The sequence below is a fragment of the Phalangium opilio genome, unplaced genomic scaffold (genome assembly GCF_054372755.1).
Source record: "Phalangium opilio isolate 3A_F unplaced genomic scaffold, DU_Popi_V2 ptg000011l_1, whole genome shotgun sequence".
NCBI lineage: Eukaryota > Metazoa > Arthropoda > Arachnida > Opiliones > Phalangiidae > Phalangium > Phalangium opilio.
This window is the reverse complement of record NW_028324147.1, coordinates 8906692-8934590: the sequence shown is the minus strand read 5'-3', so window position 1 is coordinate 8934590 and position 27899 is coordinate 8906692. Positions and strand designations below refer to the sequence as shown.

The 27899-nt window shown below is 37.0% G+C and overlaps 2 protein-coding genes and 2 long non-coding RNA genes across 4 annotated transcripts; 2 read left to right on the top strand and 2 right to left on the bottom strand.

Annotated features, from left to right (window-relative positions):
* Positions 1-213: 213 nt before the first annotated feature.
* LOC149710255 (uncharacterized) lies at positions 214-823 on the bottom strand. Its single transcript, XR_016375686.1, has 2 exons — positions 614-823; positions 214-555 (listed from the first exon to the last, which is right to left on the bottom strand). It is a non-coding gene; the product is annotated as an uncharacterized LOC149710255 (long non-coding RNA).
* A 4664-nt stretch (positions 824-5487) lies between these two features.
* LOC149710252 (uncharacterized) lies at positions 5488-27779 on the bottom strand. The gene is made up of 3 exons (XR_016377639.1): positions 27646-27779; positions 5772-5865; positions 5488-5661 (listed from the first exon to the last, which is right to left on the bottom strand). It is a non-coding gene; the product is annotated as an uncharacterized LOC149710252 (long non-coding RNA).
* On the top strand, positions 19846-25534 carry LOC149710254 (uncharacterized). The gene is made up of 6 exons (XM_089860572.1): positions 19846-20297; positions 20357-20399; positions 20499-20575; positions 21690-21738; positions 24257-24433; positions 24501-25534. Exons 1-5 carry the CDS (start codon positions 20194-20196, stop codon positions 24389-24391), a joined length of 408 nt encoding a protein of 135 aa, XP_089716698.1. The 5' UTR covers positions 19846-20193; the 3' UTR covers positions 24392-24433; positions 24501-25534.
* On the top strand, positions 25785-27776 carry LOC149710253 (uncharacterized). The gene is made up of 3 exons (XM_089860571.1): positions 25785-25999; positions 26060-26373; positions 26440-27776. The coding sequence occupies exons 1-3, from the start codon at positions 25829-25831 to the stop codon at positions 26666-26668; spliced, it is 714 nt and encodes a 237-aa protein (XP_089716697.1). The 5' UTR covers positions 25785-25828; the 3' UTR covers positions 26669-27776.
* Positions 27780-27899: the final 120 nt, after the last annotated feature.

The window sequence follows — 27899 nt, the reverse complement described above, 5'->3', positions numbered from 1 at the left end:
ATCCAGTGTTTAATTTGTGTACAAGCGAGCTGGATCTCCGCACTATTCTTATGGATGGTTACGTGGTAATAGATTAATACGCTATTATTGTAACACATCAGTTACATGAATTCGTAGAAAACAATATCTTTGCGTGTAATTTACTATAAAAGTCATCTGAATTTACTAAGGGAAATGGTGTTGTTCATGAATATATGAGCGTATATCGGAAATGGGTGTTTTATTCATCGTATAATATTATATACATCTGCTTACGCATATATATATTATTGTTCATAAACAATTCATATTTGATTGGTACAGCTTGTCATTTTCTCCGTTTATATTTCCTTACGGATAGGATAGCATTATCAGTTATTCATAACCCTTTGTCTATAAGTAATATGTACAAGAGACTATGTGTAATTTAATGTAATCTATAACAGAGTCCAAGCCCTAAGTTCTTCCCAAAAATACATCCCTATACGTATTAATGTCCAAGGAGTCTTCTGTTTCCACATATTTGACCCTCGAAGCCAGAGACAATTGGGGTTCCTTTTCTACGGTGGTCTTCTCCTAATACAACACCGAGATTAAAAATAAGGCAATATTAAGCATTAAACACATAACCTACCCATTCCTTAAAATAGCCGGCCGCGTTGTCTGTGGAGCTAAATTGAATTTTAGCTTTGCTGTATTTGCTGAAACTTTCTAGACTGTCGATCAACACATGTTCGGTTGAGTACAGTTCTGTTTTCAAGGCGGATCCCATGAATATTGAAATGATTAAAATAGCAATGAGCCACGAACCGATTGTGATCCTCCATGAAATGCATTTCGGAACCCTAATAAAGGCTGGAACATAATTTGAAATTATCTTTTGGAAATTGTGCAATTTGGAAAATAGTCACAGGAGAAAGTCAATCGTCACTGAAGTACTTACGCTCGAAGAAAAATATGCAAACAAAATCCCACGTGAAATTGAAATGGCTTTGAACATTCTGATGAATAGATTTTTCTTCTCGACGTCTTCCATGACCTCTGTTTGTAACAAATTCGGAAAACTTCGCCAGCAGCGGTAGAACGATGACGCACGAAACAAGCAGATAAGAAACCTGAACGATTCATTTTCTTTAGAAGTCACATTTTTGGTTAAATATATTTAGAAAGTTCATATTGTACCGTGTCGTCAATGGTTAAGAAGGACATGGAATATTTTTCAACTTCAGCCGGTGGCCCAGTCATTAAGACAAGCTCTGATGTCAAGAACGCCGGTGAATAGTACCAAAAATTGTCTTTTGCAATGTCTGAAAGCTCCACGGGAAATAGTACACCCGCTATATTCTGAAATATCCGATTAAAATGATGTTACTTATGTTTGGTAGTTAATGAAATTCATCGTATTATTTTTACCTGAATTTGTACAATGGTGGTTCCGTTTGTCGTCAGTTCAGCATAAGGAATAGCTAAATAATTAAATCTGGTATTTTGAAAATCAAAACGTGGTTTCAAAATTACACGCAATATAACTTTTTTCAATTATTCGCGAAGTCAGTATCAACCCCTTACTTTACGTTAAACAGTTTGAGATAAAACTCTTCCACGACCTTGACAAATTGCAATAATGACTCTAGAGTTAGTACACTGTAAAAAATAACCGTACTGTCTAGTACCTTTAAAGGTATTTTTCAATGCATCCCCAGACGTACCTATATAGGTACTACAAAATACCGTTGTTTAAGGGTACTATGAAATACCTCTTGAAGAAGGTACTTTTGAGGACTACAAGGTATTTTGTGATCCCGTAATGGGTATCATTTAAACCTCAACAAAGGTCGGAATAAAACTTTCAAATTGTGAAAGGTACTCCTTATTACCGAAAAGGGTACCTGTTAACACTCAAAAAGGTTCGATAATATACTTCTAAAGGTATTTTGTGCTACCGAATTAGGTGTCAAATAAAACCCACAAACAGGTCTAAATTATACTTTCGCGCCATCAAAAATATTTGCGCCACATTTGAAACTGGTAAACTTTCCTTAATTACCGCGGGCTTGAATCATTTTTAGACATGGTAAGCAATACACCACTTCGATGCAAATGAGACTGAAAGACACGATAGTAATATTTTCCTTCCATCTCAACTTTTAGTGTCTGTGTTGTGGGCTTACGGGATGAGGGTAAAATTTTGCCTTCCATCTCGCCTTTAAGTGTCTGCGCCATAGGCTTGCGGGGTCGTGAGAGTTCGCATAGTAAGCAAGGGATTAACCACTCTACATTTCCCGATACTATATTTAGCTTCCCCTTGTTAAGGAAAGTGTGATACTGTTATAGTGTAAAGGTAATTCAGGGTCACATATACATGGATATTTTCTGAATGGCGACTGAAGGCGTAAGCTCGGATTCAAACCTTTATATTAACTATGTAAGCCTTATATCATAATTGTATTGCCTTTAAATGATGTAACGTATGCTAGTGTACATAGCTGTCAAAGAAAATAATTAATGTTAATTATATGTAATTATATATTTAAGAAAAACCACTAGCTAGGAAACTTGAGATTGAAATTGAAATCTCGGGTAGAAAACCACTACCCAATTCTACCCTACCGAACCTATTCTTTATGGTTATTAATATTATTCCAACAGAGATTTCTTCTACGCTGTCATTACTAGTGCTACTGGTGAAGTAAACAGTTAGTGTTAGAGAATTGGGGCTTGAAGTATTATATCATGTATTTTACTTTAGTAGTGTTAATTATAATCAGCACGCCGGAACTAAAAACTCCCTCTAAAGGAGTCTGTTAAGTCCTTTTCTACTTCCAGGGTACGATAACATACCAGCAGAAGCGCAGAAACTCTAAAAGGTTTCATTATATACCTTATATTTCCAAAATACCTTTTTCGAAATCATTTAATACCCGCACTGTGAGACAACTAATAAAATACGTTCATGGGTACTAAAAAAGTCGCGGAGGTATTTTATAGTACCTTCAAAATACCTTTATTTTTAACAGTGTAGTTCCTAATAGACAATTTTCCACACCTTATAATCTCGATTGTTGTTTTTAAGCAATTTTACATTACCTCGCATACTACGACGGGTACACTTACGCATTTTGCAGCCCTGAAAAAATAAAGAACCAGCTTTCTAATAAATAGCTTTTAATATTTGAACCAAGTATTTTTTATTACTTGTATTTGTAGAAGAGATTTTCGCTGTTATAAACTCTGGTGAAATTCATCCCAAATAAATTCTCGCAATTCATGGTCTCTCAGTTGGTTGTCAAAGATTGGATTTTTAGGTATGCTTAATTAGCGTTTCGTTTTGCTAATTTGTTGATAAGGTGTACGACTGTATGTAGCAATCCTTAAAGCTAAAAATCCTCAGAAGAAACTCACCTATATTTTTAAGCGGCGGCAACGTTACTTGCTTGATTGAAATGAGTTGTTGGCTAAGTGCATTGCAAAAGAGGAAAGCGGTTAATATTGATCAATGCACGCGAGTAAGTGAAAATACGTGCAGTGCTTTGCTATTGATTATGCCCATCCCAGTTAACATTTTTAAAATTGTCTCCTAGCCTACTTTCTGTTGCACGTTAGCCTACAGTTTATGATAGTGTCAGTAGAGCCTTTTACGTTCCTATTCGAATAAACCCTTCTAACCTATGGAAATGTTTCGTTTGCGTCTAAGTTAATCAAACGCGGAATTATATGACCAATCAACAACATTTTAATAAAACTAGCTAGATCGACTTACTAAATTACCGAAAAGAAAATTGAGTTGCTAATCCTATATGTCATATTTACTTGTATTGCCATTCTTAGGCCGCCTTAACAATACACACTTTGGCACTGTTTCCAACCGATTTGAAAAGATCTATCCGTCTTGAAAAATTCTAATTGCAAGTGATTATCAACCCCTTACTTTACGTTGAACAGTTTGAGATGAAACTCTTCAATAACGGTGATCAATTGCAATGATGACTCTACTAGAGATTGATGTTCTTAATAGACAATTTTCCACACCTTATTTCTCGTTTGTCGATTTTACATTACCTCGCATACTACGATGGGAACACTCATGCACTTTGGAGCCCTCAATAAATAAAGATCTAATTTTCCGAAAGCTTTCGAAACTATTTAGTAATTGAAGGAAAGATTTTCGCGGTTATTATGTTTCGTCAAATTCATCCAAAAACCTTTTCGCAATTCATGGCTTCTTCAAAGGCTGTTTTTTTTTGGAGGAATTCCAACAAGGGATATAAATTTCGTGTTTTGCTGGAGTAAAGACTAACTTAATGATAATTTCAAGTCCTTCGAAAGAATTTAGAATATTACTTCAAAATGCCGGCAACCGTATACTTGAAACTAATTTTTCCGTTTGAGAAATTTCTTTGAGTAGAGCTAACGATTGGGTAACGCGGGGAATAACTAGTGTGAATATCTGCACATGTTTCTATATAGATCGAACCGCACTCGAAAATATTTAGTCTAACGGTCCTCGGACATGTTTTCTGTGGAACCTTAATTTGCATTTCTCGTCTACTAGAGCTATGTTCACATTTATTCGGGAATCGGTAGAAACTATAAATTAACTGTAACAAATAATTCATGACTTCTTGATGGTTGTCAAAGGTCGATTTCTTTGGAGGAATTCTTTCGAGGGATATAAATTTCGTGTTTTGTTGGACTTAAAGACTAACTTAATGATAATTTCAAGAACTTAAGTCCATCGAGAGAATTTCGCCTGTAACTTGAAAATACCGGCAACCTACTTGAAACGAATTTTTCCGTTTATGAATTTCCTTTGAAATATGACCTTAGTTTACGATTTTGTAAAGCGTGGAAAAGCTAGTGAGAAAATCAGCACGTGTTACTGTTATGATTGGGCCAGAAGCGTAAATATTTGGCCTAATGGTTCTCTGACAAATTACTTTGAAACCTTAACTTGTATTTCACGTCTACTAAAGCTATGTTCACACTTGAACGGGAATCGATAATAATTATAAAATAATCTTCAATCACGGATTTTCGTTTTTATGTTTCTTGAATATAACCATTAATTTAGTGTTAATTTATTTGTGTTAAATTTTAACACATATTTCTGTGAAACGTTAACTTGTATTTCGCGTCTATTAAAGCTATGTTCACACTTACACGATAATCGGTAGTAGTTGTAAAATATCCTTCAATGAAGGTTTTTCTTTTATATGTTTCTTGAATAATTTTCATCATTATTGTTAATTTATTGGTGTTAAATTTTAATGAGTACAAGCAGCGAAATTTTTTCTGAGAGTTTTATTATAACACATGTTAAACCATTAACGCAGTTGTTATGGTATGTTATTGTGGATTAAAGATAACCTTAAGTGATTTAGTAACATTAACGAGGGTTTTTCTAAAAACGTGTACACCCGTAACTAGAGACTAATTTGATAATAACTTCAGCAATAAAAGCTGCTGTGGCAATTCCCAAACCATAGAGGAACAGCACGAATGCTCCGTATGTTTCGTTGATCGACATTGCTGCAAGGCTTTTGGTCGGTTTTTTCCAAACAACTTTCGAAATGTAGAATTAGCTTTTGAAAAACAAGTAGTTTCTCGGAAAAAACGAACATTTTATTTTTAAGCGGCGTCTACGTTACTTGCATAGTTGAAAACAATTGTTTCCTTTTCATACTGCAATAGACGTTAGAGGTTAATATTGACCAATGCAAGTGTATAAAGTGAGAATACGAGCAGTTGTCTGTGTATTGATTACAAAGACAGTTTTTGATAATTGTCCTGACCTGCTTTCTGTTGCACGTTAGCCTCTAGTTTATGATAGTTTCAGTAGAGCCATATCTTTTCAAAATCGCACTATCCCTTCACTGCGTTTGCCTTCTAACAAGTGGAAAAATTATTAGGTCCAAATTTTAATTTCATAAACAATTTCACGCGTGAGAAGTTAATGAAATATTGAATTATATTGTTAGTCAACAACTTTTTTATCTCTCCGAGTGACGTATGTCACGGAGAGGTTTAGAGGACTGCAAAGGCTTTGGGAAAACTCCAACTCCATAGAAAGCCAAGGGACTCCCTCATTTTTGGTCGGAGTTGGAGTTGGGTAAAATAAGTAATTTGGCTTTGGGTGGCTTTGGGAATATTATCTCTGAAATGGAACGGAGTCGGAAGGGAGTGGAAATATTTCGAAAACTTATACGGGAGTCGGTCGGGACTCCATTATTGTTGGATTCAGGTGGCTTTGGCTGGCGTTGGCATTTATAGTATCCAAATGGAGTTGGTGGCATTAAGAGCCAGCCTTATTTTATTCAACTGGAGTTGGGTGGCATTAGTGATATTAGTCAATTTTTCCTCTTTGAATTTCCCACGCGGTTGTTTTGGCGCAAGCGGGATGCATGAAGTTCAACCCCACACAGACGGCACATGACGGTCGCGGCTGGTACAGCCGTCCCTCCGCAAAAAAATCAAAATCATTGCTGTGCGAGAGAAAACGAAACTAAAACTATTTGTTCTTTTTAAGTTAGAGAGTCATAAATTTTTCCGTCGCCTTAGATTAAACGTAAAAAGGAAAACTACAATTATAAACAATGCTCGAGTTTATAATAGAAATAATTGAAAAAATGCAGTGGGATAACGTTGGAAAACCTGCATAATATATAAGTTCATAATATACCACACGGCCGGCTGGGAAACGTTGGGGTAAATATAAATGAAAATTGGTTAGGTTAAATGCTTTTGTGTTTGGAGTTAGAAAGTTTGTTGGAGCTCTCATTGGCTTTGGCAGAGATGGGAAAATTTGTCGGATATCACATTAGTTTGGTCAAGGATTAGAAAACTTGTCGCATATCTCATTGGCTTTGGCAGGGATTATTAGAAAACTTGTCGGATTTCTCATTGGCTTTGGCAGGGATTGGAAAAATTGTTAAATTTCACATTGGCTTAGGCAGGGATTGGAAATATTATTGAATTTATCAATTGGCTTTGGTAGGGATTGGAAAGATTTTTAAATCTGTCAATCGGCTTTGGCAGGGATTGGAATTCGTGTGAAACTTCAAAATTGGCTTTGGCAGAGATTCAAAAATGAAATGAACTTTAGTGTGGCGTTAGGAAGGAGTTGAAAATATAGCAATGGCGTTAGGGTGGCTGTGGCGTTTGTGAAAATTTTACCATTGGAGTTGGCAGGCTTTGGGAATGACTTTTTTCAGTTTGCAGCCCTCTAGAGAGGTTCTAATTTCGACGTGTCTGTCTGTGTGTCTGTCTGTCAGGCTGTTGTTATTGACTTACACCCCAGGGGACCGCGTTCGCAGTTTCCGAATCGAAGCAAATGTGCTCGCTATTTCCGGACCGCATTCACAGTTCCCGGAAAATTCAAACTTGAAGCTATCCACAATTCAACTGGCCACTATTACTTCATCTGACTAGTCAATTGTCCATTCCACATGAATACCAGTCTGTACTTATTGGCTTCAAATCCCAACCATCTGGTTTTTGGTCCATTCCACATGCCACCAGTCTGTAAACACTGGCTTTTAACACCACCATCTTCTGGTCATGGTCCATCCCACATGGACACCAGCCTGTACACACTGGCTTCTAACACCACCATCTTCTTGTCTTTGTTTTTGTCCATCCCACATGGACACCAGTCTGTACACCTGGCCTCTACACCACCATCTACTGGTCTTTGTTTTCATCCATCCCACATGGACACCAGTCTGTACACCTGGCTTCTACACCACCATCTACTGGTCTTTGTTTTCGTCCATCCAACATGGACACCAGTCTCTACACCTGGCTTCTACACCACCATCTACTGGTCTTTGTTTTTGTCCATTCCACATGGACACCAGTCTGCACACCTGGCTTCAACTCCATCATCATCCTTAAGGTTAAGACATACGCGGCGATCGGCCAGGGTTATGAGAAACGTCCGACCTCCCAATGGCGGGGCTTCCACCAAAGGTTCACGCAATAGCGCTGTTCTTATCCATAGCTGCGATTCGAAACCCTTATATACTACCTATTTGAGCAAGGCTAAGCAACCGGCCTATGCTTCATTTCAAACGCCAATTTTAGTCAAGTCTCTCAAGAATGTTTAATTATTCTTTTTTAAAACGATGTAACGCTCAATAAAGCGAACAACTATCGACGAAAATATTTAATATTAATTATATTTATTTTAATATTTAAGATAATCTTGTTTCTCAACTCAAAATTAAAACGGAAAGAGTTAAAAAGCAGTTTATGTTTTAGTCTGTGTGTGTCCGTCCGTTGTTACATTAGTGCACCGCGTTAGCCGTTCGCTTTGTGTTTTGTGGAAATAAATCCTACAAAACCTTAATATTTGGTTTTCTCATAATGTAAAATTAATATATGGAAATATTTTTCGTAATTTCGATGCCTTTAGTGGTTTTGTAGCTATAAAGCTCTGTTTCATTTTGATATCCCAAGAATATTTTTTATATTATTATTTGAAATGGATGTTTATATATTACTTAAGCTATACTACATCTGTTTATAGCATAATCCTTTCTAAAGTGATTAAAAGAAGAACGCTACTATGTTGGTCAAATGAACTTTTATTTGTCAATAATCCTAGTGAACCAGAAAGTTAACGCTTGGGTTTGGTTTTCGTTTCTGTAATGCAGAGACATTAACGGTTCAGAGTGAGCCGAAAGTTAAATACACTTTCAAATAATCAGGCTTAGATTTTAAAATCATGGAGGAAATCTGGGCCGCGTTCAGCAGAGCTCAGCGTTGTGTACAGTGTCCTACAGAACGGGATTTTGCTTTGGAATTATGACGTCACGGTGCTCAGCGCTGAGCCAGCGCGGTCTTCAAAGAAAATAGTCGGGTTTTTGAATAACGTGACGTAAAACGCGTAGTTCTCAGCTTGGCGAAAAGAATATGGAGGAATTAATACAAATAGCTCGTGCTGATGCTGATGGGACTATAGCTATTTAATTGGCGTGAAACTAGTTGATCACGCGAGAATTTTAAGAAACATGTTAGTTTCAAATTTTAATTATACAAGTTGGGAAACCAAAATAAACCTCTCCGAGCCGAGACGAATTTACTTTCCAAACACAGTTCCGCAAGCCAATGAGGCAAACCGGAAATACATAGTTCTAATCGGCGAGATATTGCCATGATCATTTAGTTTAAAGCGTTTTAATAATTTCCTGCGTATCCACAATAATTCTAATGAGGACCTAATATCTATCACTTAAATGTGTATTTAACTTTCGGCTCAATCTGAACCGTTAAGACCTCCTATAAGAGGACATGAAACAAGGTCAATTATGGTTAAGATCTAGGTTATCTTATCTCATAGACCCAGTCGTTTCAACACGTATGGAGAGATGAAGTATTAACATCCTTATTATTTAATGAAGCTAAAAGTTACGTTTACACTATATATAAATGTAGTAAAGATGAATTAAAAAGTAAACACCAAATTTTAAATGTTAATATCAAAAGATGTTCTTGGAATATTGAGATGAAATAGAGCTTTATAGCTACACAACTACTAAAAGAAACGTAATGCCGAAAAATATTTAAGTATTTCCATTTAATATTCTGCAAAAAGAAAATGTTATCGTTTTGTAAGAGATCTTTTCACCCTACTCGCTTTATATTAACTTTGATATGCGTGTACTGTTTCGATTCAGATGCAATCTTCATTACTCGTTCTATATTAACTCTCACTTGTGTCAGTACATAGAAATAAGTTTATCTTAAATAATTAATTAAATATAAATGATATTAATTATTTTAATCGCCAGTAAATAACTTTAAAAATAGTTAAATCGTTTAAAATAAAGTTGTTCCTATTTTCTTTCGAAACTTTGCTAATATTGACGTTTAAAGTAAAGGGTACCCCTCTTGTCCGCTTTCTTCAAATTTTGGGGTATATATACGATTCGTTTCCATTATAATAATAGATAAAAACGCATTCGCGTGAACCGATGGTGGAAGCCCTGCCATTGGGAGGCTAGACGTTTCTCGTAACCCTAGCCGATCGCCGCGTATATCTTGAAACCAAACGTTGACGAAGGAAAAGAAGCCGGAATGGACAAAGACCTGAAGATGGTGGTGCATAGAAGCTGCTGGTGTCAATGTGGAATTGACGAAGAATAGAAGATGGTGGTGCATAGAAGCTGGGGTCACGGTGGAATGGACAAAGACCTGAAGATGGTGGTGCATAGAAGCTGGTGTCAATGTGGAATTGACGAAGAACAGAAGATGGTGGTGCATAGAAGCTGGTGTCAATGTGGAATTGACGAAGAACAGAAGATGTTTGTGCTTGGAAGCTAGCAAGTACAGACTAGTGTCCATGTGGAGTGGACGAAAACCAAAGCTGGTGGTGTTGGAACTCAAGTAGAATAGCCAGAGGAGACAAACCCAAATTTCCGTGAACTGCCAATGCAGTCCGGAAATTGGGAACACGTTTGCTCCGATACGCAAACTGCGAACGCGGTCACGTGGGGCGTGACAGACACACAGACAGACAGACAGACACGGCCGGTGTAATACCTCTCCGTGACATACGTCACTCGGAGAGGTAAAAAGTGAAACGAGAGGATGGTGTTTACATGGCAACCCTGTTGTGAATATGAATTTGAACATGGATGGTATACAGTCGAGGAGTAGAAAATTGGGTCTTTACAAACACGTAAAGGTAATATCCCTCCAAAGTTTTATCTCTTCATTTCCCGTTTTTTCCATATCGGATGATTTTAATGTGTACAAGTATATCGTTGGATGTAAAATGTCATCTGATTTACAGTATATTTGCTATGCTTTGTATACTGCTTTAATATTTCATAAATTTTAACTTCAGTATTTGTTCATAAAAAAAAGAAACATTTCCATATCTGGGTAAATAAGTTTGTAAGTAGTCCTCCTCTTGACTCGGAGAGGTAACATTTTGGTTTTCCCAACTTGTTTACCTCTCCGTGTGACGTAGTCCAGGAGAGGTTCTGTAACGGCTGTGTCTGTGTGTGTCTGTCTGTCCGTTGTTACACCCACGTGACCGCGTTCGCAGTTTGCGTCTCGGAGCAAACGTGTTCGCCATTTCCGAACTGCTTTCACAGTCACGGAGACGGCTCCTCTACTTGAGTTCTCACACCACCATCTTCTGGTCTTTGTCCATCCCACACGGACACCAGTCTGTTCTTACTGGCTTCTAATCACCACCATCTTTTGGTCTTCGTCCATCCCACACGGACACCAGTCTGTTCTTACTGGCTTCTAATCACCACCAGCTTCTGTTCTTTGTCAATCCCACATTGACACCAGTCTGCACTTACACTGGCTTCTAACACCACCATCCACTGGTCTTCCCTCTATTCCACATAGACACCAATCTGTATCATTGGCTTCTAGTTGCTCCATTATCATCGTTTGGTTTTAGGATATACGCGGCTATCAGCTAGTGTTACGAGAAACGTTTAGCCTCCCTAAGGTGGGATCGCCACCAAAGGTTTTCGCAATTGCGCTTTTTCCTTACTATTATAATGGAAACGAATCGTATATATACCCCAAAATTTGAAGAAAGCGGGCAAGAGGGGTACCCTTCACTTTATACGTCAATATTAGCAAAGTTTGAGATGATAATAGGTATAACTTTATTTTAAACGATTTAACTATTATTAATGTTAATTATTGAAGATTAAAATAATTAAAATTAATTATATTTATTTAAATATTAAAGATAAACCTCTCGTGCAAAGAGAGAGATTATCATCGCCTCCTATATCTACCAAGGCCCGTGCATGCGATATATTTCCTTCATTGCCTCCTATATCTATCAAGGCCCGTGCATTGTGATATATTTCATTCATTGCCTCCTTTATCTATCAAGGCCCGTGCATTTCGATATACTTTTCAAAACAACAACCAAAATGGGAAGCTCCTCTCAGAAACATAATAATTTCTTTTCTCTGTATATGAAATGAAAATATGGATAATATTGCGCTCCTTCTTTAATGGTATGAATCCTTGCCTGTCTATTAATATTTTACGTAGGAGTAATACGTTTTTAGCGAAGTCTAGAGAAGATAAACATAAGCGAGAATGTTTCGGAAAAAAATACTGCTTCCACTAATGGGTTTATACTCCTTGTTACTGTTGTATAGAGTAATCATGATAAAAGCTTAAAAAATTACGAGAGGACAGAGACAGACCTTTTTTATCCTCTTGTTTTATTCTTAATAAGAATATAAAACATTTATTTTGTATCAAAAAATATTTTTTGGTGCTAAGATTGCTTTAAAAAAATCCAAACGGTTAGGCATTGGTAAAAAAGACAAATGATATTTTTCAAATCTAATGAGATAACGCCCACCTAGTTAAAAATTGCCCTTTTTTATCCGCGGGAGCCATTTTTAATGAGAATTTCGATGCTAGTAGGTTGTCAATGAAACTACCGGTATATTATTGTTGTTGGAAATTGGATATTAAGTCAAATTAAGTGGTTGTAAAGAGCCAGCAGGTTTTTGGCGCTTCTTTTTGTGAGTATTTGATTTTTGTATGTAAAATGGAGGAAGATAATGTTTAGAGTAAAGATGAAATGCGGAAGCGCAAAGCGCAGGAAAGGATGAGGGCAAAAAGGTCGACGTTTTCATTGGATACTTAAGTTTATATAATCTTCTCGACACGGAGAGGTAATATTTTGGTTTTCCCAACTTGTTATTTTCAATTCTCACATAATTGAATTTCTACGATTTTTAAGGTATTTATATGAAATGATAACAATTACTTTACATTCTGAGCTGCACTCCAAATAACACAACATAATTTTGCCTCAGACCTTGCATTTAAAGATATAATCCCACTGATTAAACTGAATTATTGCACATATGTTTAATTGTAAAAATTAGTTTTGAAAATCTGTTTTCTCTGAAAACCTCTCTTCCTACCTGACCTTTTTAAATATCTTGATTTGGTCATTTGGTCTCTTTACAGTTTAATTGTCACTTTTTCAAGTAAATCTAAATGTATGTGTGAGCCATTTAGCATTTGTTTAGATCTAGGTGCGAGGTATACGTTCATTTGAAGAATCTTACGTTCTCAATATAATAAAATTATCTACACTCTAAATCATGTGACTTATGAGTCATGTTTAATACTACAATTTGATTAACCTGGTCCAATATAATGCTATAATTTTGCGAAGAGAATCCTATTTCTAGCCACATCGTATATACGATGGCCTATTAGTTTGACATAGTGTTTAGAAGAAAAAGATGATGATGTTTCGTTCGTTATTTTTAAATAGTACTTCGTAAAACTACTTCTAGGTGGCGCTGGCTCCATAATTTATTTTGAACGATTTTTAAATTCGAACCCAGGACCTACGGCATGCCAGCCTGATACTATACGGCTTCCTTTACAGTCGCTTGTTGAAAGAGGGTTGCAGAGATAGTAGGAGTGAGAAAGAATGTATTTAGGAGCTGTGCTTAGTGACTCATGAGTTACAAGAGAGAGAGAGGAATGGGAGGGATTTAGAACAGGTCCGAGCGGCCGAGAATTCTAGCAGCGCGCTTTGGCAACTTTTTTGTTTCTTCTTAGCTACAAGGTATCGATGGTACTAATAGTTTTACCCGAAGCGTGGTGGTATAGTAGTAGTATTAGAAATTAAATTAGTAACGGGCGTTGGCGATATGTGATTCACTTTGTCAAGCAGCCATTGAAAAATTATTCCCCTGACCGGTATATTAGGGGATATTTCACTAGAAGTATATTTATTGTAGTAGGGATAGCAAGAGTACGTAAACGATGTGGCTTAATTATGGGCTAGGCCATCTTGTTTGTCTTAAAAATGCTCCCAAGTAGTTAAAGGAATAGCGACGTGGTTTAAAAATTATCTCAAATCTAAAGAAAACCTTACTTTTTTGAGAGTTTCAACTCTTCTGATTTCAAAAATATGCTTGATAAATATCTAAATATGAGGGAAAACACAGAAAAAACACTTCGAAAACTTGAAATTTTGGGGGGCAAAAGCAAATTTGCGGAGAAGATTTTTGGCGGATTTTTCTCCTTGATACGTCACTCACGACATCTCGTGGGAAAGCCAAGCGCGAGCGCCCGAGACTGCCGAGTCTACTAATGCCACGCGAATCTGAATAGGCGCTGAGACACTAACAGGCGACATCTAGAGTGAAAATTGCTCCTTACTACGTTATGAAACGAAACAAAATTTTAACTAGGCCTTTTGCTTTGATTGCAATTTTATAAATTGCTACGAAACCAAATAAAGAAGTAAATATAATATAATAAACTAGAATTTTCGAGGGTTTTTTTTTCGCAATTTAAGTTTGTGTATGACGAAAATTATGTCACTAACATTTTAAGGCCCTGCATTGCAGTTTAGCGGAGTGAGCCATGTATGTGCCAGAAATTTTAGTCGAGAGCCGCAACAAGACGCATTGTTATAAATTATGAAAGAGAAAAGTTGTAACGTTCGTGATGCTTTCATACTTTTTGAAAGCTCGACACTCAAGAAGGGGCCCTAATTGTCGAACTGCGGGCGGGCCCAACATACGTCGTTACGCCACAGCCTGTACCGAAAAAAATTACTATTTGTAGCTGCTTAGGCATAAACCCACGTAATTACGTGAACCTTTGGTGGAAGACCCTAGCCGATCGCCGCGTACTTCTTAATCCTAACGATGTGAGTAGAGGCCAAAAATTGCATTCTGCGAACACGTTTGCTCCGATTTACCAACTGCGATCGTGGTGACAGACACTCAAACACACAGACACGTCCAGTATAATACCTCTCCGTGACGTCATCGTCACTCGGAGAGGTAAAAAGGAACGTCGTGGTTTTTGTCAGCGCACGAGAGACCAATGAGAAAGGGGAAAAAATTGTTGGATAAAATATATATAGACAGAGGCAGCTAAATGTTTTTAAATTTTGATGGAATATTCTACAGCGCCGGTAGGCCCTTGTAGATATGACTTGACACCCTTCCGTAATGTTAAAGAAAAAAAATCACCTGCTTTAACTAAATTTCCCATAGAGATTAACATGGGGTTTTTCGTGATCTTTCTCCTCCAATTACTTAAAAACTACAGAGAAGTTACTTTTCGGAATACTCTTAAATTAAAAAGTAACTATTCAGGGTGTGCCTTTTACAAGTTCCATCAAAAACAATTAAGTCTAAGTATGTTATTTTAATTAATTTGTAAATTAAGGCAAAACGTTTTTCGCTGTACCAAGCGCGTTAGGCGACCCTTTTCATGACCTTATAAGGCACCCTGTCTTTCAACCAATGACCAATGACCGATGGGCACGTAATATCACGCTATCATTTCGCGTGAAAGGTCACGTGTTTAGACATTTCAGCGATTCAAACTATTTCACCATGGATAAAGAATGCGCGTGAGGAAATTTGTTTTCACTCTACAGGAGCAACTCCCTATCTCGAGCGACAGCTTATTCTGTATATACTCTGTTACAACATCGGTTGTCAGCACGCGCAAAGCTGGGTCTCTATGTAATCTAGCCTTGCGCGTGCTGACAAGAGACAAAAAACTTCAGGATATTTTAAACGATTTTAAATCCTGAAGATCCTGAAGTTTTTTGTCTCTTGTCAGCACGCGCAAGGCTAGATTACATAGAGACCCAGCTTTGCGCGTGCTGACAACCGATGTTGTAACAGAGTATATACAGAATAAGCTGTCGTTCGAGATAGGGAGTTGCCGATCCTATAGCGTGAAAACAAATTTCCGCATTCTTTATCCATGATTTCACTATGAAATTAGGCTAATGGCCTTTCGTTAAAAGACGTTAATGGTGTGACAATGTTTCATTTAAATATTTAGTAATAGCGTTTGAAAACTTTTTCATATCTGCATAAGGTCAGAAGTGAGATGAGACTAGAAGTGAAGGGCTCTAGCATTGATAGTAGATCCTGGCACTAGTGAACAAATTTGAGGATTTTATGCCGCTTCCCAAGCGCCTACACTAGAGAGAAAAAAATTTGTCGAGTTCCAAAAACATTTCCTACCCCCTTCCCCTCAACCTAAAGCAGCGGAACACATACGCGGGTGCTTGAATCTAGTTCGGTCGTCTACCACCGCGAGCGTCTCACGTTTTGGAGGGGAAATTCTGAAACCGCCACCAGAGGGCCAACCGTTGGTGTGTTATCAAGAATATTCACTTTCGCCGAGTGAAGAATTTGGTTAGCTCAGTACTTCTGGTCTCATCTCACTTCTGATAAGGTCAACAAAGTAACGGTATAAATTCGTTCCGTTAAATGTGTGGCAACTGGCAACAGAATGAGACGAAAGCTAATGTTTGAAATTTGTGAAATTCTTGAAATAAACACCACTCATCATACTCAAGGTTTGATTGAATGAATTCGATTTAGATAAATTTCATATATTAGTATTAAGATTATGGCTGACTTCTTTTGTTTTCATAGTGTGTTATTCTTGGGATAGGTTTTGGTAAGGCTTATGTTAGGTAACGCTTAGGTTATATTATTTTTATGTTAGGCATATTAACATCCTATCAACAGGATCATAAGGTTTTGTGGTGCTATAGATCATAGTGGTCAACATCTCTCTTTTGACTCTTTTTGAGAGACTGAACAACAATTCGATATTGTATAATATAGTTATTCCAATATTACATTAACTTCAGACTACTTGATTTTCTGAGTTCTATAAGTTTTATTATTGTATTTATTGTAAGATTATGGAGAAACAATGGTTTTTTCATCACGTTGCTTCACCAGTTATCAGAAAATTGTGATTTCTATAGGATTTAAAACGGTAAGGAAGAGATGATAATTGTAATTTCCAGGGGAAACAGCTTGTACTTTCTTTTAAAATTCTTCTCGATTTGTGGAGAAATACACGTAACTTCTAGTAATAAACACCACCTTAAAACCATTCTAATTATAACATCGGTATACACTTTCCTTTCCCCTCGATTTCTTTGAATTTTGAAATAGGGGAGTGGGATTGAAAGCGTGAAACCCTTTAATGTCGACGGATGACAGGAATTTTAGATAGAGTATTAAACCTTCCATTTAAATTAATGTAATAGCATAATCTTCTCTCTCTCTCTCGCTTTAAATATATCGAGCAAACATTAAACACAATTCAAAATGCTTAACCTTAATAGTACAATTAGATTCAATGCTTAAACTTAATATTATAGCCCCCATCCTTTTAAAATACACGAACGAAATATATCACCTCACCACAATTCTCTCACATTCACTCTCCCTTCAATGACGAATGAAAAAATTTATACTGCCAAAGTCGATACTCCTGACACTACAACTACTACGACGACGAGAATGACAAGTGCAGGTCAAACTTAGAGCCTCATCGTAGATGTACATCATACGATGTGGCTTAAAAATGGCGAATGGCTACCTTGGAGCTCGTAACGTGAAGGAAAGTACATTAGCGCTGTCTTTTCGGTTTAAATAAGTTTGCTTGACTTCGTATGGACGAAAAAGAAGTTTATTGGGATAACTGGGTTGGTCAAGAAATTTCCCGCTTCCAGCTCTTGTAATATTGTTAAAAAATGGACAATGGAAAGAATTCACCTGCCTATATTGTGGCAACCATCGTAGTTGGACTTTCGGAATGTTAGTGAATAGTGAACGGGATTTGAGATTTCGACAATATTCAGGTTTTCACCTGGATTTTCAGGTTTTCTATCTAGAGTTTGACTAAGATTTTAAAAATCTTGACATTTCCTTCGAGCTTTAACATTTTCAAGGAGATTTATATTGAGATTTCAAGAGTTTTGAAGGAGATTTAGAATGAGATTTCAAGATTTTTGAAGGAGATTTATATTGAGATTTCAAGAGTTTTGAAGGAGATTTAGAATGAGATTTCAAGATTTTTGAAGGAGATTTAAAATGAGATTTCAAGATTTTTGAAGGAGATTTAAAATGATATTTCAAGATTTTTGAAGGAGATTTAAAATGAGATTTCAAGATTTTTGAAGGAGATTTAAAATGAGATTTCAAGATTTTTGAAGGAGATTTGAAATGAGATAAGATTTTTGACGAGATTTCGATATTTTTTAATGAGATTTTGGGATTTATAGAGAGATGTTGTAGTTTTGCAGGAGATTTCCAGATTTAGTATTACACGTCCGAGATTCAATGACTACTTCGAGATTTTGAAATTAAAATATTTTACGCTGAGATTGCGGGATTTTAAATAAGATTTTGGGTTTTCTAGATTTCAAGGTTGGATTTTAGATTGAAATATTGCAATATCTAGATTTTAAGGTTGAGGTTTCATGATTTCTCGATTTTGAGGAAAAATATCGGAATTTTAGATTTTGAGGAGTGATTTTGCGATTTCGGGATTTTAGAGAGGTTTTTTAAAGAGACTTCTAACGAACTGTATGGTATTTTGACAAACGTCCGACCTCTAGTATTGTGAATTTAGTAATAGCCACTTCCATCATCGACAGATTTATCGCAGTCGTTGCTGCAATCGAAAAGTAAGGCGTGCTTAAATTTAAAAACAAGCATAACAGCGAAGAATGAGGGTAATGTAAGCTTTAAATCCTATGAAAAACATTAACATGTACAAAAATGGGCCAAGCCTCGCCTCGTGACCTCTCCGCCGTAAAACGTTCTGAGATCCCATGTAGAGCCAAGTCTGCCTTTTGTTCTCATTCAATCGCCAATTGAACAATTATGTTATAAATTAAGTCCTTTTCCAAATTAATAACCAATATTCTTTGACTCTATCATTATTATACATCTTTGTTCGTATCAAAAATATCGTGACTTGGCAATCGCAGGTAAGTAATATTAAAAGGAAGTCGAGGGGATATTCATTAAATCGTTGCTGATTTTAAAATAATCGAAGGGATATTCACTAAATCGTTGCCTATTTTAAAATAATCGAAGGGGATGACCTGCGCTTGCCAAGTCACGATATTTTTGATACGAACAAAGATGTATAATAATGATAGAGTCAAAGAATATTGGTTATTAATTTGGAAAAGGACTTAATTTATAACATAATTGTTCAATTGGCGATTGAATGAGAACAAAAGGCAGACTTGGCTCTACATGGGATCTCAGAACGTTTTACGGCGGAGAGGTCACGAGGCGAGGCTTGGCCCATTTTTGTACATGTTAATGTTTTTCATAGGATCTCACTTCTTTTTGTAGACCCTCGGTAGTTATATTAAAACAAGACCCTCTCATGGTACTTCGTTTGCCAATATAATCGCTAACGTTTGTCCTTATTTACGCTGAATTACCCCTTTCGACCCGCAGAGAATATGTAATAAAGATTGTACGCGATATCCTAATATAAGAATGTAGCATCAGTTACGACACATTTATTTTAAACTACTACTCTTATTAGCTTTAATATATATTTAACTTTCGGTTAACTTTGGACCATTACGTCCTTTCATCAAGAACACACACTATTTCTGTTGAAAAGACGGCAGCGCCATCTAGTTTTAAAATAAAGAACTAAAGAACAATTTTATAAAAATTTCGGGATGTTTTAATTTTTCTGTGCTTTATAAAATAAATGAAAACTAAATCCTGAATTTTAAGTTTCTATCTACCCTAGAAGTACCTTAGAATTTTGATGATCGGTGAGTGAGTGAGTGAGTGACAAAATAAGGTAGATTTCACCTTCGATATTTCGAAAAGTATATAGGGTAGGAACTTGAAATTTGGAAACTATAGCTAGGATTGACAGTCCTCGCGGCAAGCAAAATTTCAGACTTTTACCTGTACCCATCACGAAGTTACAATGGGCTTAAAAGTGCCACGAGTTGCTTCGAGAAAAGGATGTCAGTGCTCGACTTGGCTGGGAGCACTGCCGTGCTCCCAGATATGCTCGTGTAAAAACAAACATATGACGGGAAAAATTCTCGTTAGGGATAAGCTACAAGCTACAGTATTTTTGTGTTCCCATCGAGTCCGTTCGTCCTGGCGTGAGGAAATATTTGATAGTTTCTCCTGCGTAATTACGCTTTCGAATTTCATTATTTAAAGGTTGTGAGAAAATATTGACTTCATAAAGCTGTTCAAAAATTCGTTCTTCACAAGTCGTATTGGGAAAAGGCGCTTCAGTTTTTTTTTCGTTTTCACTGGCGGTATGTTTCAGATTTCACGGTCGTTGAGTTCTTCAACATAATAAAGAATATAAGAATCAAATTTTATTGTACTTGTAAAAGTATTAAGAATGAATTTTTCAGTTCAATACATGAAATATTATGACAAAATTCCTCCTGAATTAATTTTCTTTAACTTTACATTGGTTAACAACAATACCATCTTCAAGTACAGGTCAGTTGAACAAATGTTAAATTGTCCATATTTTAAAACATTTTAATTATCTTACTAAGGAATGCAGACGAAAATGCAACATTACTCGTCAGTCTAGACTTTGTAAGTATTAAACTGGTGACACACGTTTGCAAATGTACAACGTTCACTGGCTAACAATTTAAGAGACGAATAACGATTCTCCTTTGAACACTTTTTTAGTTCTTCTCAACAGGACACAATGTCGAAATATACAAAATGATACTTGAATATATCCAGAGAATTTTCAGCTTTGGCAGGTATGGCTAAGTCTAACCAGGAGTTTATTGTATAGTTAGTTGCTATGAGCAATGCTTTCCTGTGACCGGGGTTGGCTATGAAAATTTTGACAAAAGTTCCCATTCCACCTTTTCGAGTGACTTATGTCACGGAGAGTTATTAAACTGGACGTGGCTGTCTGTCCATGCGACGTTACTAGAGTCCGAACGGGGTCAGGGTTGTGAGTCAAGGTATCCTAGAAAAACCAAGTCTGGTCGCAAATGTCGGGGTAGGTTTCAGAATTATAGAAAAATTATCGGAATCGTAAAATTTATTCCTATATATTATAGTACCTCTGCTAGTATCTTGAAGGAGAGACAGATGGAGTGGAAACCCCCATTCCTATAACGTTGAATCTCTACCCCCCACCTACGGCACCGTAGTCATTCCAGCATCCTCAGCGTTTAGTTATAGGGTCGTGTAGTTCTCCCGCAAATACAAAGGCGCCACGAGCTAGCACTTAACAATAGCCTACCAAAGGCAGAGCCGTGCGCGAGGTACATTGGGATAGATACGTTGTCGCAGGTCGCCTGTAATCATTTCAAATCCATCTCACTACATTTATTCCTGCTAGTATCAGGCTAGTAACTACAGGAACACTTAATTCCACGGGGTGATTCCCAAGAAGGGCTATTGCCATTATGAAAGAAGGGCGAGGGACGCCGGTCCGCGACTAGGAGGATGATGAACTTGGTCTCTGTTACTATAGTCCTTCTCTGCTTTTTATAAAAGATAACTGATTTCAGACGAACCAGACAATTGTTTATGGAACATATATAAAGGAGGTTTCCTAGTACCAAAATCTAACCCCGACTACATTTCATATTTTAGGTCTAGGTCAGGGGCAAAGTCCGGGGTCCCCGGTTTTCGGGATCGGGTTGGGGTCCGTTTACGGACACTGAGCACCTCACAGTCAACGGAAATTGCGGAAAATTCTATTTCATTTCGTTATCTATCTCGCGGCAATAATTAACTAGCCATTATTCCTCCATATGCTAGTAGTCAGCCAATACTCTAATCCATCAGTTATCGTCTATCCCCCGGTTCTCGCATTATGTTATTTCTACTCACCATTGCTAATATTATTTTAAACAGTCTGAAGATTTACCGTACCAGTATAGGAATGAATTTGGAATATTACGAAGTAAGTGTTACCATAATTGTATTGAACTCTAAGTGCCTATGTCTGTCTGGAATCTGTTATGTCCGCATTCAGCCAATTCTCCGTTTGAGCTTCAACTTTGTATTAAATTATAAAAGGTAATACCGCCGTAAAGGCTTCACTTTAGTATAAAATGTAATTGAAAAAAAAAAAAAAATCTCCTCCAACGATGCACTAGTGCGTGTGACCGTGAGGCCACATGCACCAGGGAGAGTTAGGTGGGATAGCGACGGTACCCACTATTCTTTGAGAAAACCATGATGAAAAATCTCTTCGTTCTTCCCCTGTTTTTCTTTCGAAATTAAAAAAATTAGGTAGGGTAAAGAATGGAAAATGACAGCGTGATCCGGGGAAAAAAGACAGGTCGGAGGAAACGGGAGGAATACCCCACGATGAAAAGAGAAGCCCCAATCTAGAAATTCCACCCAAGGAAGTCAGACCACGCCCAAGTATACTTTCCTCTGAAGCACGAGCGGCGTCACTTATCTTATAAAAATCTCAGATTGAGTTATTTATTTACTTATTAGTAAATGACAGTTGCCCCCAAAGCCATAAGGGTGGCGATAATATGAGACGTGTGCCACAAACTTAAAATGCGAAACAAATCCTTGAAAAATCTAGTTTATTATGATATGTTTACCAATTAGTGATATCTAGTTTATTAGGAAGAAGGTATAAATTCGCCACATTTCCAGCTTATCTCCAGTCCAAACGTAGGTCCGGAGTTAATCTCCGCCTCTAAATTACAACCAGCATATCATTGGTTCTTGAAAACTCACGTCAGAGCGACGCGAATGACGAAAATTACGTATTTTCCGACTGAGGAGAGGCGAAATAACCCGGCCTCCTTTTACGTCCCCCCTTGAATTTTGAAAGGGGACTGGGACTATGGCGCGCGAATACTTAGGCGTCTTATACCTTCTCCCTAATAAACTAGATATCGCTTCTTGGTTTACTTTTATATTAGGTTTCGTGGCAATTTATAAAATTGCGATCAAAGTTTTGTGTTTGGAAAAGGCCTAGTTAAAATTTTGTTTCGCTTGATGACGTAGTAAGGAGACATTTTCTCTCTAGAAGCCACTCACGTGACGCCTGTTAGTGTCTCAGCGCCGCGTTAAGCCTATTTTATTCAGATTCCCGCGCCATTGGTATACTCGGGAGTCTCGGGCGCACGCGCTTGGTTTTTCCGCGAGATGCCGGGAATGACGTAGCAAGGAGAAAACCATAGATATATATACGGGTCTAGATACACTTCCCCTCTGTTAGGCCCTTTAAAAAATGCGGAGGTGAGAACTAGCAGTCGACGCTTTACGGAGGGGGAATTAGATCCAAACGCCATCTATTGAGAGTTTCAAGAAACAAAAAAACGAAAAATTCGAATATGAAAAGAGCGGGAAATTCAAATTAGGCTTAACTTTTCAAATAGCTTTACGTATTTTTGATCTCCTTTATACGTGTAATTATGTTCTTAAGTGAAATAAATAGTTTTTACGTAAAAGAAGTAGTGTTTTTAATGAAATGTTAGTGAAATAAGGCATTAAAGATGGTTAACAGTTGTTCTTTCGCACATTGTCATAATTTATCAACTTCTGGAAAGGAATATCTTTTTATAAGTATGATTAAAAGTTTGTTTACCACCTCGAAACCAAATAATAACATTATAACTACCAAATACAATTGCAAAGCATCAGCACGCCCGCTGGCAAAAGTTATTTATCCAATTTTTTAGCTTTCAAAATTCAGCGATAGATGGCGCACTAGGTATCTTCCCCCGGGAAAATCGCGTCGACTGCTAGCTGTCATCTCCGTATTTTCCCCCGATTCAGTAGGGTATCTAGACCCGTATATATATCTATGGAGAAAACCCACCAAAATTCTTCTCCGCAAATTTGCTTTTGCCCCCAAATTTCAAGTTTTCGAAGTGCTTTTTCTGTGTTTTCCCTCATATTTAAATATTTATCAACCTTATTTTTTGGAATCAGATGAGTTTAAACTCTCAAAAAAGTAAGGTTTTCTTTAGATTTGAGATAATTTTTAAATCAGGTCGCTATTCCTTTAAGTAAAAATACATTTGGATTGGAGGAGCCTACAATGGGGGGGGGAGGCGGCAAGTATGGTGAACAAACAATCAATAACTGAGCTAATTTGTAGAACGTTTGTGCACAACGCCCTGCCTGTGGTAAATTGCGTTGCGTTCGCTGTTTATGAATTCCGCCTTTAAAGTAATCAGACAGTTTACGTCGAAATTGGGACTTACTAATAATAACAACGAGATCGGGGGTAAAGAATTCCAGTCGTCAATGATGGCAGCTGTAAAATGAGTTTGGCGAAAAGTAGTTAGATCGCTAGGCTTAAATAATTTATGAGAGTGACCACGGTGGCGTAGATCTCATGGAAGCAATGACCGAACAGCCTCAGATGGGTACTTAGTGGTTAATATACTCATGGTTACCAGGTTATACTTAACAGTATCACCTATTTTATTTTACGAAACATGAAGGAAGAAGTTGAAAGTCACCCTTTCCATTTAATGATGGCACCTATTTCTCTTCACTCTTTCCTGGGCAACAATTTCTGGCTTCCGAGAGGGTTGTACAAACACTCTGACTCCGTTATTATGTCTAGACCCCGGTAAATTTTAACTACCACTTTCGCATTTTTAAACGTCGATTCGGCCGTTAGTATACTTTAACTAGTACACGGATTTGGAATTTCAAAATAACTGTTTTTATTTATCTTGACAGACAGTTATTTGCCTACTACTGAGCATCACCGTTATATCGCTTCTTTTAGCAATACACAAATCTTATTTACGGAAAACAAAAACGACGACCGCATTTTACAATTATCTGAAAATATTTTGGGACATCACATTTATTATTTTGTTGGAACGTAAGATGTACTTGAATGGCTTTTAGGTTTGAAACAAAGGTTTATAATGGATGTTCCATAAGATACATTGGGAACTGAAAGCTTGTCGTGTAGTAACGTATAGGTGAAACCATAAGTTTATCATGCCTCTAAGTACACAAATACGGGTTACAACTGGGCATCTTCCGCAGGCTACTGTGACGTCAGAACTCGTATAGCGCTAAGATCCGAAGAGAGAAAATTTTGAAATTTCTGTCGCGGTGCAGCCACCAAGCGGACGAGACGATTGCTAAATGGGTCACATGATAAAAAATCATCCAATGGAATAAAGGAGATTTTTACGTTTCGTATAGGCAGCCATTGGGGGGAACGAATTTTACTTAATCAACCCCAAATCCCTCTCTCTCTCGTGAGATAGAGGCGGTTTCAGTCCTGAAACATTCTAAAAGGGATAAAAGAAACGCTAGGCTAGGCAGTACAATTTTGTATTGAAGTTGAGGTGATAAATGATACGGAGAGAGTATAGGGTTTCATTAAAGGGAGCCAGACAAACACTATTGCCATAGGAGTAGCAGCCATTTCTCTACTTAGAGGCATTATAAACTTATGGTGAAACTTCATGCATTATCGAAAAACGAAATCTAGTGAGGAGCTGCTAAAGGCATAGTATCGGCTAAATATAAACGAGAACTGCTAAACAGCGAATAGTCAATAAGCGGACGCGAGTTTATGAACCTTTAATTCGGTAGCATTGCGAAGTATAGGAAGTGTCATACTCTGGAACGGTATGTTATCGATTGGGCGTGTTATCAAAACAGCATTGTCCAAAACGGCTTTTTCATAAACGCGTTTGCCATTATAGCCATTTCTCGTTTTAGCGCATTTTGATTACAGCGTTATATCTTGAGCGTACGAAAGTACGCCTTTTCCAAAATATTGTTGTTTATCTTCATTAACTTCCCAAAATAATATGCCTTTTCCAAAAAATTATATTTTATATTTAGTTCCGATATAACATTACTCCTTTACTACCAGCGTCGGCCTTAGGCATTGGAGAAAATTTACATGCGGTGCCTAGCTTCTTTACAAGCTTCATATAGCTTCACTTGATATTAAATTAGTTCATATGAATTTACTTTTTTAACTTAAATTTAAAGCTTATCCTTCGATATCTAAACACGGTACTGGGAAACATTTAATAATGCCTTGGTTAATTGGACTGACTTTCCTTTTGAACATCGTGAATTGTTACATGAAATCGGATTTTTGCGAAGAAAATTATATTCTTTTGGACACTGTCGACCAGCTTGTCAAGATGGATAAAATCGTACCTAATTTCCTTCATGATCAAAACTTAGACGAGTACTTAAAGGTAAAGATTTCCTAAAAACTAGCGATAATTTTGCTTATATATTAAACAATCTACATCAAGCACTACGAAGACCCGAAAATTAACACGTGGATTAAACATTACGAAGAAAAAACCGTTCAGTTTCCAGATTATTACAAGAAAGTTAACGAACTATACCATTTGTGGAACCAACCCGAACAACACGTTTTATTAGCGAGCAAGAGTCTTTTTGATTCTCATTACAACTTCTTGTTTGATCCTTCAAAATCATGGGGCAGCGAAAAAGACCTATCTTACTACACTTCACCAAGTATTCGGTCTGAGTACATATTTTTGGCAATGGCCAAGAATATGTCGTTTCAGAACAAAATATTCGACGAGTACATCACGCTTGCGTAAGTTTTTGATAATCAACTGAAAGGGATAATCGATGACAATTTACTTACTAGAAACACATGTAGGTTTTACATAATGTTCGAAACTAAAGCACTGGATCCGTTGGAAATGGAAACTACTTTCCTTGCAGAGAAAATAGTCTGGAAAAAGCCACTGAAGGAACAAAACGCTCTGAAGATAACAACCTTATCACCACCGTTTAAAATGTTCATTTGGGGACAAATCATTAGTTTGGTTTCTTTGTTTGTGGAAATAATTGCGAATTTTGAGAAACACTTCAGCTTTCGATGCTGAGATCAGACTTTTGTTAATTTAGTTTTTAGCCACATCGTATATATACGATGAGGCTATTAGTTTGTCCCGCGAGCCTGTGGGAGTGGTGGTGGTCGTAGTAGTTTTTCGCGATTTGGAATGTGGTCAGAGTTACCCAAAGAAATAGTTAGTCAGAGCTAACCGAAGAAATGGTTATTTTATTGCTTTGGCAGTATAAAACGTTTCGTTCGACATTGAAGGGAGAGTGAATGTGAGAGAATTGTGGTGAGGTGATATTTTTCGTTCGTGTATTTTAAAAGGGTTATTTTTAAGGGTTATAATAACAGTAGATCCAAGGTAAAAAGTCTTATAGAAATTTATTCATTTTGTAATATCAGAAGGGAATAAGAGAGAAGGGAGACATAAGAGCCTGCTTTGGTAACGAGAGTCCGACCAACCTCAAGAAAACCGCGAAAACTTTGCGCAAGTACACAGCTTTTAACCAATTTACTGCAAAAATAGTTCTTTAAGTTCTCCGCGGTATCAGGCGGCCTATTTGTCTGCTAGATTTTCATTCTCCAAAGGCTTAGGGCTGTCGATGTTTCGTTCTTGTGTAATTATAACCTCAAGTATGTATTTTATTGAAACTAATTTGTATTTTTTAATATTAATTCAGAAATTAGTTTCCATCTATTTATTACCTTCAAATTATCTGATTTTGGTATGTTTTCAATACCCGTGTATCTAAATTAATTGCGCAGCTTTATTTCGTTTATCAACATGAAATTCGGCCATTTTTATCTCCTTCAATGTAAAGTTGTAAACAAAACTACTTTTTATTCGTCAACCGAGACGTCACAGCTAAGGCAGAAGTTAGATAGCCAATCAGTGAAGGGTAGTTGATTTGAGGTTAGTAAGACTGTTGTTACGAGTGTAAAGCATTATGGAGATATAAAGTGTGTCCCTTCTCTCTTATTCCCTTCTGGTAATATGAAAAAGAAAATTGATATTTCACATACCTCATTTAAACGGAATTATAAATATACCCCTGGTGACGTCATAAGAGGTAGACCAGCGCGAGACAGATTTCATTACGAGAGCTAAGCCTAGTTTTTAAACATCGCGCGCGCGTCAAATTCGATCACTTTGAAAGCACCACCTATCAATAAAAAAATAGAACTTGAATTGAAAAAATTACATATCTACGCTTTTTCAAGAACAATTACATTTTCCGAAAACATTTTATCATGAAATTAATTGTTCTTGAAAAAGC

What these genes read in the sequence shown, in the direction of transcription:
- LOC149710254 (XM_089860572.1), top strand. Translation starts at nt 20,194, where the DNA reads ATGAATTTTTCAGTTCAATACATGAAATATTATGACAAAATTCCTCCT. An exon ending in AATACCATCTTCAAGTACAG is followed by an intron (nt 20,298 to 20,356) that starts GTCAGTTGAACA and finishes TATCTTACTAAG; the next exon opens with GAATGCAGACGAAAATGCAA. An exon ending in TACTCGTCAGTCTAGACTTT is followed by an intron (nt 20,400 to 20,498) that starts GTAAGTATTAAA and finishes ACACTTTTTTAG; the next exon opens with TTCTTCTCAACAGGACACAA.
- LOC149710253 (XM_089860571.1), top strand. Translation starts at nt 25,829, where the DNA reads ATGCCTTGGTTAATTGGACTGACTTTCCTTTTGAACATCGTGAATTGT. An exon ending in ACTTAGACGAGTACTTAAAG is followed by an intron (nt 26,000 to 26,059) that starts GTAAAGATTTCC and finishes ATCTACATCAAG; the next exon opens with CACTACGAAGACCCGAAAAT. An exon ending in GACGAGTACATCACGCTTGC is followed by an intron (nt 26,374 to 26,439) that starts GTAAGTTTTTGA and finishes AAACACATGTAG; the next exon opens with GTTTTACATAATGTTCGAAA.